At 36.6% G+C, this 15247-nt stretch overlaps 2 protein-coding genes across 3 annotated transcripts in view; one reads left to right on the top strand and one right to left on the bottom strand.

Moving 5' to 3' along the window:
• The window catches only part of htt (huntingtin), a 39279-nt gene extending 36056 nt beyond the window's left edge, over nt 1-3223 (top strand). Inside the window, exons 26-27 of the mRNA XM_072303487.1 lie at nt 927-1089; nt 2761-3223. Coding sequence (XP_072159588.1) covers nt 927-1089; nt 2761-3126 — 529 coding nt within the window. The 3' untranslated portion in view covers nt 3127-3223. The remainder of the gene's footprint in view (nt 1-926; nt 1090-2760) is intronic.
• Nucleotides 3224-3474: 251 nt separating this feature from the next.
• LOC109039110 (uncharacterized) lies at nt 3475-10238 on the bottom strand. Of its 2 annotated transcripts, none has more exons than XM_019054457.2 (5): nt 9913-10238; nt 7443-8102; nt 5812-6086; nt 4961-5051; nt 3475-3900 (listed from the first exon to the last, which is right to left on the bottom strand). In XM_019054457.2, the coding sequence occupies exons 2-5, from the start codon at nt 8089-8091 to the stop codon at nt 3764-3766; spliced, it is 1152 nt and encodes a 383-aa protein (XP_018910002.2). In that variant the 5' UTR covers nt 8092-8102; nt 9913-10238; the 3' UTR covers nt 3475-3763. The 2 variants fall into 2 exon arrangements, with proteins under 2 accessions (XP_018910002.2, XP_018910003.2); XM_019054458.2 differs by having other exon boundaries at nt 7443-8099.
• Between the last annotated feature and the right edge of the window lie 5009 nt (nt 10239-15247).

Raw genomic sequence — 15247 nt, 5'->3', positions numbered from 1 at the left:
ACCGGTATAGAAAATCAGAAAATTTTCCCTTATAATTAAAATTCACATTTAAGTACACAGCTACATGCGAGGAGCATCTGTTTGCTAGTTTCAGGGTTGCTGAAAAACCTGGAAAGTTAGAAAATTTGTGGGAAAATTCAGGGAAATTCTGCCACATCTACTAATCTATAACATACCACTAATCTTCCAACTGTTTTTAAGGCTTGTCATTTTCTAACCAGGTTCTGAATGCTTTTTTCCATAATTTGAGCTCCAAACAAGGAAATTGTGTTGAAGTCTAATGAAAGTCAGCGTATTTAAGAAAAGTAAAAAATAGTCGGAAATCGTGTACGAAGGTTAGGAAAAGTCAAGGAATTTGAAAATTTTGGAGTCGGGAAAAGAAAAAAAGTCAGGGAATTTGCAGATGAAGAAACTATGACAGCCCTGAAGTTTGCCCAAAAATTGATCAAAGCAACCAAGTTTAGAAAGAATTAGATTTTGTGGCTCAGAGCAAAGTTTTTGGTACAGTGCTTCCTATGAAACTTAGAACTGACACAGTGAAAACAACCAACGATATGGAAGTTTTGTACTTTTGTTTTTACCATAAACTTGAAATATGGTGGTACAATGATGGAAGGGATTTCAGATTGGAAGGCAATTTGTTAATTCTATTGTAATCTTGTGTATAAGAAAAATTCTGGTAGGAAAAATTTCCTTTCGGAAATAATTTTTCAGTATCCTCATGAGAACTGAATCGATAGACGCAGCACAGAAAAAACCCTTGTCAGATCACTGTAATGAGTTTTTGAATATTTTGCTATTTTCTATGTTGCTTACTAACTGAATGTTTCATCAAAGCAACATAAATGTATGCAATTGTACGAGAAAAGTTTTTATTCATTTGCTTTTTTTTCTTTCATTTTAACTTTATTCTTTTGATTTTACAGAATTAAAGTATCAAGCTCTTTGGAGGTGGAGGTGATCTGTAGTGTTTTACCCAAAATTCTGACTGACTTTTTTCCTGCTTCCGATCTGCTCTCTAAAGTCATTGGTGAATTTCTGTCGCCCTATCAACCTCATCCTCACTGCATAGCCAATATTGTGTTCAAGGTAAGTTATATTCTTGATATGCATTTATCGGCTTTTTTCGAAAATTTTCGAAAAACGGAATCATCTAATGAGAAACTCAAAATACTTCTCCCAAAAGACACTATTAAGCTTCAAAGTACCCTGTACAAAAAACCAAGAAATTTAGCGTTAGAAAAATTTCACTATTATTTGACATGATGCTCTTTGTGCCTTTTTGAGCACAATGAGATTTTGAAGTTGAACATTCTATGTACCAAACTCTAGTAAAGCAGAGCTGAATAGAGAATTTTTTCGCATTTTAATATGCACTTGCAGTATCTAGTTAAAATGATGTTTCAAAAAAGAGCTTCTCTTTCCTTGTCTTGCTGGCCGAAAAGATGAGTCGGACACTGTTCAGCCTTGCATCAACTTCCTCAGAATTATAAGTTTAACATATCCAACACAGCAGCAGTGTCACATTTTCATCCACAAACATGTGCAAAAATTCTGAATTGATCACTTTTCAGCCCTTCTATTACTGAATATAGCCCAAAAATTAGCACGTAGTAAGTTCAATTTACATATAAAAGACGATCATCGGAGGTCATGAAGAATATTGTATCAAATAATAACAAAATTTTACCGCCAGCGATTACCTCGGGACTCAGTATTCGATTTCTGACTGAGTCACTCTCACAATTTATTTGTGTCTGCAAAACATACAGTTTTTTGCATCTGAATCTACTTGAAGATTACTTCAACAACTCTTCAAGACAAATCTAATCTTTAAAATTTATTACAAAATCCTGCTTTTTGAATAATTGTTAAAAAATTGCTAAAAATATCAAGATCAGTCTAATAGCAAGTTATTGGTTAAACCTTACGGAGTACATCTTGTTTGCCATTTGAACTACATTTTTCAATTCAGAACCAGAAATTGCAGAAATTCCTGTAAAAACTTGAAAACACTTCTTTGCATAGGGAAACCAATGAAACATACATTGTTTCTGAACTGAAGATGAGCCAGAAATTGTAGTTCCAAATTGCAAAATGTAATCAATTCATCTGATTATTTGGACTACATTTTGCAATTCAGAACTAGAAATTGCAGTGATTTCTGTAAAAACTTGAAAACACTTCTTTGCATAGGAAAACCAATGATACATATCGACGGTGAAACTACCAAACCACGTATCTCGGTTTGCGACGTCGCAGACTTCCTGTCATACTTTATTTTTTAAATGAAAAACTACTTAACGTCCAGTCTTGAAAATTTCTGTGATTTTTCCTCTTCGTGCAGAGAAAATTCTGTGAAAATTTCAAAGAATGATATTGATTTGGTCTACTTCAAAAAAAGAAAATGTGAGCGTAGATTTTTAAACGCCGCAAACGAGATACGTGCTTTGGTAGTTTCACCGTCGATATGTTGTTTCTGAACTGGCGATGAGCCAGAAATTGTAGTTCCAAATAGCAAAATATAATCCATTCATCTGATTATTTGGACTACATTTTGCAATTAGGAACTACAATTTCCAGCTCATCCGTAAAAACATCTATGTGTACAGGAAAACTAAGGGCACGTAGGTTTTTTCTAAACTGTGCCAGGAATCATAGTTCCAAATTGCAAAATGTGGTCCATTTTTCACCCATTGTTCATGTTCAATCACACCACTCATTGTTTCAATCTCCATTATTTTTCCTGCATTCTTATAGGTGTTCGAGAAAGCCTGTGAAGAAGACCAACTTCCCCTCATACAAGACTGGATCGTAACATCATTGACAAGCCTTACGAGAGGACTTTCCATCGCTATGGCGACGTGGTGCCTCACCTGCTTCTTCATCAGCGCCAGTGTGAACCCATGTTTGCGCGCCCTTTTCCCGCATGTGCAGTCACGCATCGGCAGATTCGAGTATGAGGACCGCAAACTACTGTGCATCAGTGCCTCTCATTTCTATCACAGCCTGGCCAGCGATGAGCTAAAGAGTACATTCCTCAAGACATTCCAAAACTCCGAGTTGAAAACTAGTCAGAACTCTCTAACAAATCCCTTCAGCTCTATTGTACAGTGTTTACAGTAAGTCTTAGCAAAGTGATCAGTCTAGGTAATTGTTTCAATTTGTATTATAGGTTAATCAGTTTTAGGTAAATTAAAATATTCTTGTTTTCTTTTGTTAATTCTGGTGCTTTATTACTTTATTTTGGGTCGGAACATTCTCACATAGAATATTCATAAAGTTAAATTTTCAAAACAGGTTGCTTCATTGAACAATAAAATTATTTAAAATTATAAAAAAAGTAGAAAAAACTGGGATGAAGTTGCAGCATTCTTATTTCGGACAGCAGTGTACATTTGCAACCAATTAAAGCACAAACTTGTTCAAGTAATAAGAAAGGATAAAGCTTGAAGTTATTAAAACTTCTTAAAGTACTGTTTTGACATTATACTTTTACTCCAGTTAACATCCCCCCTCTGAAAATCTAATCATTGGAACACAATCAAACTTGAAAAAAAATTCAACCCCTTTACACATTTTGCATTTCCAAGTAATCGCAGTTTAGAGATAACTTTGTCTTTGCAAATTTTATTTCCCATCGTGCGCGGTAGTACAAGAATGAGAAAAGTGTCATGAGCAGTAATCATTCGTCTTCACAGGAGCAACGATCATAGAGTGTTGTATCAGTGCCTCTTTTTTCTCCTCTCTTTTGCAAACATTATTAGATCATTTCTACGCCATATGGTTTAGGAGCTTCCGCTGAAAAATATTCTGACAACCCTGGATACTTGCGCCCACCAAAGTAGTCAATCACTGTTATGAATTCTATGTTCAGTTTTGCAAATTGCCAGTTGTGATCTAGAAGAAGAAGAAAAAAAAAGGTTACATTGAGAATTTGATAAGGAAAGACTTCAGTATGGTGTTTGCTTTAGTCTTGTGAAATAGAAATTGTTGAATCTTTACTTTTCAACTAAGTTCCTAAACAGTATCATAAAGTATTATTATAGTTTAATCCTCCATCAATTTAACTTTGCAGTTTTTGAAGACCACAGTCATGGATTGAACCTGAACAGTCTAACTCAATTTTTTGTTGCCTAATTTCCATTCATCTTTTATTTTTTTAACAGAGAACTAACATCATATATAACTTGAAACTCCCCGTGAGTTCCCCTTTGATTATTTCCTTTCTCTATTCAAAATTCCTCACATTCAGATTTTTCAACGCACTCAAAATTTAGTCCAATTCCGTTTTATTTCTCTCTATCAACCTGTGTATCGTACTAAAATTTAATATTTTGATTGATAAGATTAGATGAGCTGGATTTCTAATAGCCAATGAGAAGTGCAGGCCCACTCTAGCCATAGGTGACGTCATCATCTGTATAAAAGGCCTCGCAAGCCTAAATTCTAAGTCTTTTGACATCTTTAACCCGGTGTGGATGTAACACAATTCTTATTCATTTCGCATTTTTATTCTAAGTCTAAATGTAATTCCCCTCAGTGAATTCTTCACAAATTCAAGTATTTAAAGGTCTCATATTCAATCCTTTTTTTATCTAGTTTCTGCTCCCCCACATTCAACAGCAATTGAACTCCAGCTCTCCAACATTCATCCATGAGTATTGTACCAATTTTACTTCGTAAATTCTACCTCTGAAATTTTTCGCGTTTGATCTCTGACAGAATGTTACGTAGTTTTCTGTTATGAAATAAAACATGAGAGGAAATGAGGCAATATCTGAAGGAGTTAGGGTAATTCTGGTCGATCCTATCTAAATGTAAAAAAAATGAGTGATTGTAGGTAATATTCTCTCAGTACATGAATTCAGTGAAAACATTCAGAGAAACTAAGCTTTTTGTCTATCTTTTTTAAAGAAGAAAAAAGGAAATTTCAAAATCCTAGGTTACGAGAACTCACCAGTCTTATTAACAAACCAGCTTATCATTTGCGGATGTCTGTCCCAAAGTACACGTCTGGCAAACATCATTTCATCACTATTCTTTGGAAGCTGTCAAATAACAAAACAAAACAGTGAAAAGGGTATTTTTTTGCATACAGGACTTATCATCCCTCATGTTTTCACAATTTTTTTCTTTTTCCGATGAAAAGAAAAAAAGGGGTGTTATAACCTGGGTATGATTTTTTAATAAGGAGTAAAGGCCTATGATTCATGCAGTGATGGTAACTATTACAATATTCGGATGTGACTTTGTTGCAGGAAGTTATATTGGGAAAGCTCTCCTTAATTTCTTTTTGAAAAAAGACAATCCAGAACAACCCTCCGCTTCTTTCGAACGCACAGTTCACGCACTCTTCAAAAGAGTTGAAATGTGAATTTTTTTTAGGTACCTGATTTTTTGAGTAGATGGTTAGAAATGTTAGAATTTTCGCCTTCAGCAAAATTAGTTGTTATTCGATCATTTTAGAGAAGTGAAAACCGATCCTCTTGTCGATTGTTTTGTGTGTTGATGACTGAGATATGAAACTGGAATGCACTTCTTTTAAGTTCGAAAATGGTTGAAATTCAGCAAGATGCATTTAGTTGCATTCAATCTTGTTTTTTTGTCAAAGGGAATAGAAAAAAAAAAATTCTGAATGTATACCTACCTCAAATTGTGCTTGATTTCCAAGAATCGGGATCGCCGATTTAACTGAATTAAATTTTACATCTTTGAAATTAATTTTTCCAAAACTATTTCAAATGCTCAAATGCCTCAACACAATTCCTAGGATGCAAATTTATTTCTGTTGAGAGGTGCAAAACATACCTTGACGAAGCGTCCTGTCAGAATAACTTGGACACAGCGAGGATCTTCAGGATCCCACTGCTGAGAGTCGCAATAAGAGGTCTGAGATAAAGAGACAATCAGCGAACAACGCTCGTCTGTGTCCAGAGCCTGGATGGTCAGATCAAGCGGTGAGACCATAAAATAAGGCACTCCGGTACCTTCATAGACGTATCCATCACTAATGGAGTAAACTCGCACAGATGGGTAGCCGGAAATCTCGGTTTGCTCAGCTTGATAGGACAAAGATCCCCAATCTTCAAGAGGAAGAAAGATAAAAGAAACAGAACATCAGTAAACATTCTAATAACGGGCGATTTGTACATGGTTCATTTATATTTAATTTAATTATTGTAAATTTATTTACTTCTAAATTATTCTTTTTCATTAAACCTGTTGGTACAGTCAGCCCTTACGACTGTATAGCAATTATCTGCGGAAACCCTAATGATGATAGAAGAAAATTGGAGTGATCGTTGCTGACTTTTGATTTCTTATAAATTAGAATTTGAAAGACAGGAATTGTTCGTTAAATTCTTCTAAGTAAATTGAGAACATAACGAAATGTATTTAGGACTATGTTTCTCCTGCACCATGTATTTGACTTTAATTTAACATTAAAAGTGATCTACCGATTCAGAGTTGCATCATGAACAGAAAGTCTTCTAACGCTCGTCTAAACTCTGTAAACAATCGTTTTCACCTCGAACAAGAATAGATAAAATCAGATCAGTGATAACCATTGTCCCTCAGAATGACATTTGTCCTCAGGGTGAAGTATAGCCCATTGAAGCAACCTTTATTAGAACTAACTTAACTAGAGTTGAACAACTCTTCATTTAATACCTCAAATCAGTGTATCTAGTTTTGGCTACTTAATTTTCTTATCCCTCCTTTAAACAATATTTACCGTTGGCCATTTCCCCCTTTTCCAAGTATTGAAAATTATTCCTAAAATGAGCATGTAAGTAAATTCTAGTGAAATTAAGGCGTTGGGTGCAAGGAAGGTAACTTTCAGGCGCAGTGTTTCAGAATCTCTACAAATATTTCATCTATTGCAAAGTAAATTAATGCATTTAATTGGAATTTTTACCGAATATTCTTCATGATTCTGTCTGTAGAAAAAATTCCAGAAAAAACACATTTTAGATTCCTCTCCAGGACATAATTTAGCAATAGAGTTTCTGGAACACTTCGACCGAGAAGGGTATAGAAAAAATTCCAGAAAAAACACATTTTAGTTTCAGAAAAAACACATTTTAGATTCCTCTCCAGGACATAATTTAGCAATAGAGATTCTGGAACACTTCGACTGAGAAGGGTACTCCTCACACTCAGTTCCTCAATTGAGGAATATTTCTCATTTATCTAAATGATGCTAAGTAGTTTATTTATACCTAGTGTTCATTTCCTGGATTAAAAAAATGAAGATGAAAAATTTCTCACTCTAAAAGTCACAACATTTAGTCGGTGAAGACTCTGTTTTTAATGAATATCCAGTGATATATGTCGGTGGTGAGTCATTGCTTTTTCTTTAAAGTTCCAATTTTTAGTGTACTATCAAAGCGGAGCCTCTTTTAGTAAGAAGTATTTATGATTAAAAAATGACTTACTTGAGAAATGAACAACAAAACGGGCCATTTTTGCTGTGTTTTGATAAGGTGGCAACGTAAAAGGTTGTGGAGCTGGTGTTGTAAATGGAGTTGGTGTCGTTGTTGTGGGGGGTATTGTTGGTGTGGGGGGTTTTGTTGTTGGGTGGGGTGTTGTTGGTGTGGGGGGTGTTGTTGGTGTGGAGGGTGTTGTTGTTCTGTTTGGTGTTGAAGTTGTGTATGGTTCTGAAGTTGTGGTTGTGTATGGTATTGAAGTCGTGGTTGTGTATGGTGTTGAAGTTGTGTATGGTTTCCAAGTTGTGTTTGTGTATGGTTTCCAAGTTGTGGTTGTGTATGGTTTCCAAGTTGTGGTTGTGTATGGTGTTGAAGTTGTGTATGGTGTTGAAGTTGTGTATGGTGGTGGAGTTGTGTATGGTGTTGAAGTTGTGTGTGGTACCGTTGACGTCCTTGATAATCTAGCGGAAGTGCGAGACCAATTTGATTCTTGCGGTAATTTCCATGTTTGTCCTGTTGATGGCAGCTCCTTGACAACTGATGCATACTGCAGGAATGTACTCCAAATCGCAGACTCATTGTAGGCAGATCCGGAGACACATTTATCATGGAGGTTTACCGTAACCATTACCAAAAAAAGAGCCCTCAGAATATGCATTTTTAGAACTGCTGCAACAATCATTTTTATCACTCAATTAGGTATTATTGTTATTTCTATTACTTCTACTTTTTTTCTTGGAGAAAATTTTACACTAAGTAAGGATTTATTAGCATCACGAAATCAATTGAATGGGTATCAATGGTTTACCCACTTAGGATATTCAGGTTGTTTTAAAATTTCTGCAATATCCTCAAAGGTCCAACAATATTAAAAATATTTTTTGCAGCAATATTGAAACAACACCACCCATATGACAGGAAGCAATAGGTAATGCTGCAGGTTGTGTATCACCGCATAGGTACACTACGGAAAGTCAAAATAAGTAAAAACAGCTTTGGTGCTATTTTTGTAGCCTGAATGTTAATTTTAATTACCTATTTATTTGCATGAGTGCAACATTAACAAGAAAAATAAAAAATAAAATAAAAAGGAATATATATGTACAATTAACATTACTATCTAGCAACATAGCAGCATCAATATTTCTTGAAAATATTGTACCGACTCTATTTTAAAAGTAAAATTTCAACAATACTGCTGGGACTTTTTTTGGCAAGGTGCACTACATAAAAATATGCAGAATATATGATCATTAAGGTAAAAGAAAAAACTCATTGCAAGAATGTGTTGAAGGATTTTTTTTTTTTTTTTTTTTTTTTAAATTTTTTTTGTTAAAGAACATTGAACATTTTACTGACATTTTTTTAAAAAGTGGAACAATAAATTTTAATAAAATTATTTAAAATGTCTAAAAAAAAAAAAAAAAACATCGAAGTGTTTTAAAATACACAGTAATAAAAATTTTCCAGAAAAATTAAGTATAAAACTTCATTTAATGAAGTACCATTGAAAAGTTTTTTTCTCTTACTTTTTAAAAATACATTCTTCGATTTTATTGGACCTTAATATGGTTGTAATTAGTTGAAAAATGAACATTACCGATCGCAATAAGAAACTCCTTTTTATTCATTCATAAAATCGCCTATTCGCAAAAAAAAAAACTACTAATGGCACATGTGCTGTTTCTAAAATGAGTCAAAAATAGTAGCCCCTAATTAAAAAGTATAGTCTAATTGCATTTCTGCAAATTATCATGAAATTATTATTCTATTTTCACACACAAAAAAAAAAAAAAAAAAAAAAAAAAAAAAAAAAAAACCAAGTGTTTTTTTTAAAAGATTCTGTGAATTTCTCCTTTTAAGTATTCACCAATCAAGACACTTGAATACAGGAAATTTACAAAAGGTAGGTACCTACTTAAGGTGCTCAATTCCCCAAGATTTGTGGTTTGAAAGAGAGCAGTGGAGGTTAGGAGTCGTAGAGCGCGAGGAAGTGCTGTAAAGCGACTCATATGTATGTATGTAGGTACCTACTTACGTAGGTACAAAAGCCTTACTTTCAAAACTTATTTTAAAGATAATAATGATAATTGGAGATTATGCAACGCTGTAATGGAGGTAGTAATAAGGCAAAAGGAATGGATTCTCTTCTCCTCTACCCTAGTAGGTGGCTGTTGAGAAAAGTTGTAAAAAAACTCGTAAATTTTAAGAGAACTTAAAATTTACGTACCTCAAAACCACTTGAGAATTACGTAAAAAAAACTCTTGAAATATTCGTATCAGGAAACCCTTTTTGGGGCTTTTTTTTACATAAAATTGAAGAACAATTTTAAGTAAATTTTTGTAGGTAGGTAGGTAAATGTTCTCAAAAAGTAGGAGGTGTTATCTATGTAGGTACATAGGTACTCTATTTTAATGCACTAAGCGCTAATGCACGATATTCAAATTCCAAAATATAGGTACCTGCACTTTCACTTACCTTCTCGACCAATTGAGTGAGAAAGCTTTATACCATCCAAACTAGTCCGTTACCTATAACCACTGTAATACCTACAGAAATTCAACTGAATGTCTTAATACAGGATGAAATTCTAATCCTCAAGACCGTAGCGCACGCGACCTCTCTAGAATCGCCAGATGCACCTTACTCATCAGGAAACGAACCTTCCTGCTGCCCCTCGGAATTTCAACCGGAGATAAAACGTGAAATCGAGCCGGTTTTGCACTGGGCGCCTATCTGTTTACAAACCGACTCATTATCGGAGAGCCAGGCGGAGTATGACTGAAGCTGTGACGGCTAAAATGCTGAGCGATATTCTCAACGCTGTCGACCTTTGGCCCGTTTTGATTAAAGTCGCGCATAGACTCGCCGCGACTAGCGCGCGTCTATATAGGTACGATATGGCGACTCAGTAGCCTTGAAGGACGGCGATGAGAATACATGAATAACGTAATGACCTCTCAACGAGATTCCTTTCTCCCAAATTTGATCACTCTCCCTTGTCTCTTGCCTCTCCGGTGTCTCTCGATACCATGCGGATTTTGTCTAGACCGCAAACGTCCAAACCGCAAACTTTTTCCTCCTAGAAGTCACGGCTAGAAAAATGAAGTTGATAATCGGCATTGTAGATTCCTAGTAAGGATGCCTAGATCCTAGATTCGGATCCTAGTAGGTAATCAAACGATACCTACATTGATTTCTGCGCCAGCTCAACAAATGTATTCGCAAGTCTCATTTACATTCCACGTCTCAGCTTTTGTCGCCATACACAGGGACGAACTGGTAGTCGAAAAGTTACGAGGCGACCTAAATGTGGGGGCCCCTCTTAAAAGATCCGGGGGCCATCCCGCGGAAAATTTTGAAAATTTCACACTTTTTAAACCCAATTTTAAGCATTACCTATTGGAATTAAATTCTACAGTTCTTGAACTTCAAAATAACCCATTCTCAGGACCCTTCGGGAGCCCTTTCATCACTTAGCTCTAGGCGATCTTTCAATGTCTCTTAGAGACAAATTTTTTAAGGATTTTAGGGCCTTTTAGTGACTGAAAAGGATAGGAAAATTACAACATTACGGGGGGAAAAAACGATGACTCGAAAAAAATCGGCAAATTGTTGGGAGGCGATCGCCTCCCCCACCCCCATGGCCAGTCCGCCCCTGGCCATACAGTGTCCCCAAAAACAATGGTTAAGCGGTACCGGCGTAGCACTTGGAGAAAAAGGAAAATGAAAAACTGTGTTTAGAATTCTTGACCAATTTTAAACATCAGTGTGAAAAGTCTAAAAAGTCAAAAAAAGTGAAGTGGATGTGTCAAATAGGTACTCATTTTCACTTTTCGAGAAGTGCTGAACATTTAGAGTTAAAACTTACGAAGTACCTAATCACTTCTGATACTGCCGTGCTAAGGAAAAACGCCGCATGAGTCTTCAGAAGTTGCTACTAGTCCTTCATAGAAATCAAAAGCACTGTGAAAAGTCTGAATATTTTTAGGAAGAGGGTTTAAAATTTTTACACATTTTTTTACGCAATTTAATTCTAAAATATCTGAAAATTTCAAGGAAAAATATGCATAAATTTCGTCAAACATACATGATACATCTTGGGGAAATTCGGCAGCTCTCGAGTGTTCATACGGCGTTTTACCTTAGCACTGTAGAATACACGTGTGAAATATACGCCTTCCGCCAAATCATTTATTACTGCTCCCAGGCCAGTCATTTTGCCTATTCGATCGATTGAAGGAAAACTGTTCTAAATGATCATGCAACTTTGTCAATAAATTAACAATAACATAATCATCCACCTACATAAAGCCCTGTCGATTTTTCTGGATTTTGGTCGGATTTTTTTTTTTTTAAATCTGGGCCAAGAGGAAATTTTCGAGAAAACTAAATTATCCTTTTTATCTTGCATCTTGATCAATTTTACATTATTCTTGATTTACTCCCATTAAGAGTTGCGAGTAGCTTGGCTATAATATCCTACTTATAATTCTGCACTCATCTCTTGTAAATTAGCATTACTTAGGAGATGAATACGAACTTTCATTCCATTCTTATTTCGACTAATTACCTACTTTATGTTGTGTTGGCAATTTAATATTTTTAAGTGCAGCAATCAGTAGCAGAGCACGTTTAGATTCGAACCATGATTTTTGAACTGGTGAAAGTTTTCTGCAGCTCTACAGGAAACTTTGGCTGCTCCAAGGCCGACCCTACTCTTGGTTACCCGTTGGGATCCAAATTTCGAACAAAATTCGAATGAGTCAGAATCAGAAGGAGTTTCCTTGCATTGAAAAATTGCATTTGGCAACTTTCCTTCTGCCTCGCTAGCAGTTGAAAACATTTAATAATTTTTACAATAAACTTCATCTGAATTTGACGGAAATTTCTTAAACTTCTCAACACAAAACTGGCATTCGTTTATGAATAAAATCGAATTCCGGTTGGAACTTTGCAACTTTGCCATGCAAATAAGCCCTCCTGGTTCTGACCATTTCACGCTCGAGTAATCCATAGTCTTAGATATTTACACTTGAAGACCCTTCTGAGTATGAATAGTTTGTTTCAAGTTGGTTTTGCCAGCCAGGTTGGTCGAGCGGTCAGCGCATCTAGACCAATAGGCCCAGCGTTCGAGTCCCGATGTTGGCGACTGTTCACGGAACTGACGAGTGGATCTGCAGGAACAGATTCCACTCGGCCTTAATCCCTGAAAATTTGAAAGCCGGAGCATGGATGTGCCAAAATTCCCCTGTTGTCCAATGACGATAAAATAATCTCTATGTTAAAACTCATGTCTTATCAGGAGTCAAGGCTCATTTTCCTCTCTAGATTTTCCACTTTTTTCCCCTTCTGGATGCGAATGATTAGTGATGATTCTTAAGCTGAGGCCATGTTGACACGAGCGCGGCTCGAGGGTCTTCGGACGAACTTGTTCCAGGAACTTGTTATAACCTACCAATAACTTGTTCCCAGAAATTTTTGAATTCTGCAACAGTTATCTTTTGCGAAATACAATCGTGGCTTTAGCGCCCTTAAACTCGGGCCTTAACGGTCGAAACTGCAGTAGCGGCACAGGAAAACCGAAAAACAACGCGGGAACGCTACTTTAATATTAAACTTCCATCGCCTTGCTAAGGCACAGGTATACAACTATTTGAACTCTCCGGAACGCGTGAGGTATCACGCTTCAATTGAAGGCGTTTTCGAATCTTCTGTTTTTACATGACGAGACTTTCCAAATTTGTTTGCATTATATTGTCGATTTGAGTTCCTTTTACTAATTAGTTAAATTATTCCTGCTTCTTAATTTTTAATTATTCTGAAACAGTTATCTTTTTGCGAAATACAATCCTGGCTTTCGAGCCCTTAAACTACGGCCTTAACGGTGGAAACTGCAGTAGCGGCACTGGGAGACCGAGAAACCAAGCGGGGGCGCTACTTCAATGTTAAGCTTCTCTCGCCTTGCAGAGGCGCAGGGATACAACTATTTGAACTCTCCGGAACGCGTGAGGTATCATGCCTCAATTGAAGGCGTTTTCGAATTTTCTGTATTTACATGACGAGATATTCCTAATTGTTCTGCAATATACTGTTCATTTGAGTTTCTTTTGTTATTTAGTTCAATTACTCCTGCTCATTATCTTTAATTATTCTGCAAAAATGATCTGTTTGCGAAATACAGTCCTGGCTTTTGCGCTCTTAAACTACGGCCTTAACGGTCAAAACTGCAGTAGTGGCACACAGTATTAATGCTGCTATACGTTATGGATCAGTTTCTTGCTTTATCTTGTACGTATTAATAGTTAGTGGAGGTGTTGCAGTGTGAGGAATTTGCAATTTGACTATTGATTCTCATGTAAAAGTTCGCGAGAAACACAATGGTGTCACTGGTTTTCTCTGAAATCAACTCTCAAGCTCAAAAAAGCTCTCAAGTTGCGGCCAAAATGGAGGGGATATCCCACACTATCCTGAGCTTCCACATCTACATCAAGACAAGCTCTCCATGCAAAGATAGGGAGCATATACATCAGCAGGGTTGCCGTGTTTTCAGTTTTAGAGTCCCCAAATAAAGTGGCAGCCCTGCTAATGTATTTGTTCCCTATCTTTGGATGGAGAGTTATTGTCTTGATGTAGAGGTGGACTCTCAGGAAAGGGTGGGATGGGATATCCCCTCCATTTTGGCCTCAACTTGAGAGCTTTTTTTGAGCTTGGGAGTTGATTTCAGAGAAAACCAGTGGCACCATCGTGTTTCTCGCAAAATTTTACATAAGAATCAACGGTCAAATCGCAAATCCCTCACACATGCAACATCTCCATTATTGCTTCTCTAAGACACAAACCGTACAGCAACGCAACGAAGAGGCGAATCTCGTCCTAGATCACATAGAATTGCCTTATCGGTTGTATAAAAAAAGCTCCCTCTTTTATTCCCCCAACCCCGAGGATAATCTTCACATGTCAATGCATGTATTTGCTCCCTATCTTTGCATGGAGAGTTTGTCTTGATGTAGAGGTGGACTCTCAGGATAGCGTGGGATATCCCCTCCATTTTGGCCTCAACTTGAGAGCTTTTTTTGAGCTTGGGAGTTGATTCCAGAGAAAACCAGTGGCACCACCGTGTTTCTTGCAAACTTTTACACACGTATCAATTGTCAAATCGCAAATTCCTCACACATGCAAACCTCCATTATTGCTTCTCAAAGACAAACCGTATAGCGTATAGCAACGCAACGAAGAGGCGAATCTCGTCCTAGATCACATAGAATCGCCTTATCGGTTGCAAAAAAAAAGCTCCCTCTTTTATTCCCCCCAACCCCTAGAGTCCCTTTATACCCAGAATTAAGACAACTCTATTATCAGCTGACTGGCATGGCAGCCGGCCTTGGCTGGCCATGGAGGCCGAAACGAGTGCACCCAAACGAACGATATTGAGGGATAAGGATCAGAAATCCTGCGATGTCTGTCACACAAAAAACAACAACATCAACAAATTGATCAATAAAAAGAAAATGTTGTGAATAATTTCTTAACCTATTTTCATTTTGGACCGATGGAAACAACAATTTACTCTTGATAAACCACAATTAGGCAATATTTTCATTATTCTTGTTTCCAATTGAGGTACCGCCATGTTGGTGCACTCGTTTCGGCCTCCATGAGCGAGAACCAATCAGAATTGGATTTTGTTTTGGGCCACTTTCAGCCCGACCAAAAGGTAGCCAAAAGTGAGTTGTTTTGACTCTGGGTATAAAGGGACTCTACCCAACCCCGAGGATAATCTTCAGAGGAACGAAAAGAAAAAAACAAAGGG

Source organism: Bemisia tabaci, chromosome 8 (genome assembly GCF_918797505.1).
Source record: "Bemisia tabaci chromosome 8, PGI_BMITA_v3".
NCBI lineage: Eukaryota > Metazoa > Arthropoda > Insecta > Hemiptera > Aleyrodidae > Bemisia > Bemisia tabaci.
This window is presented reverse-complemented; position numbering and strand designations above follow the sequence as displayed.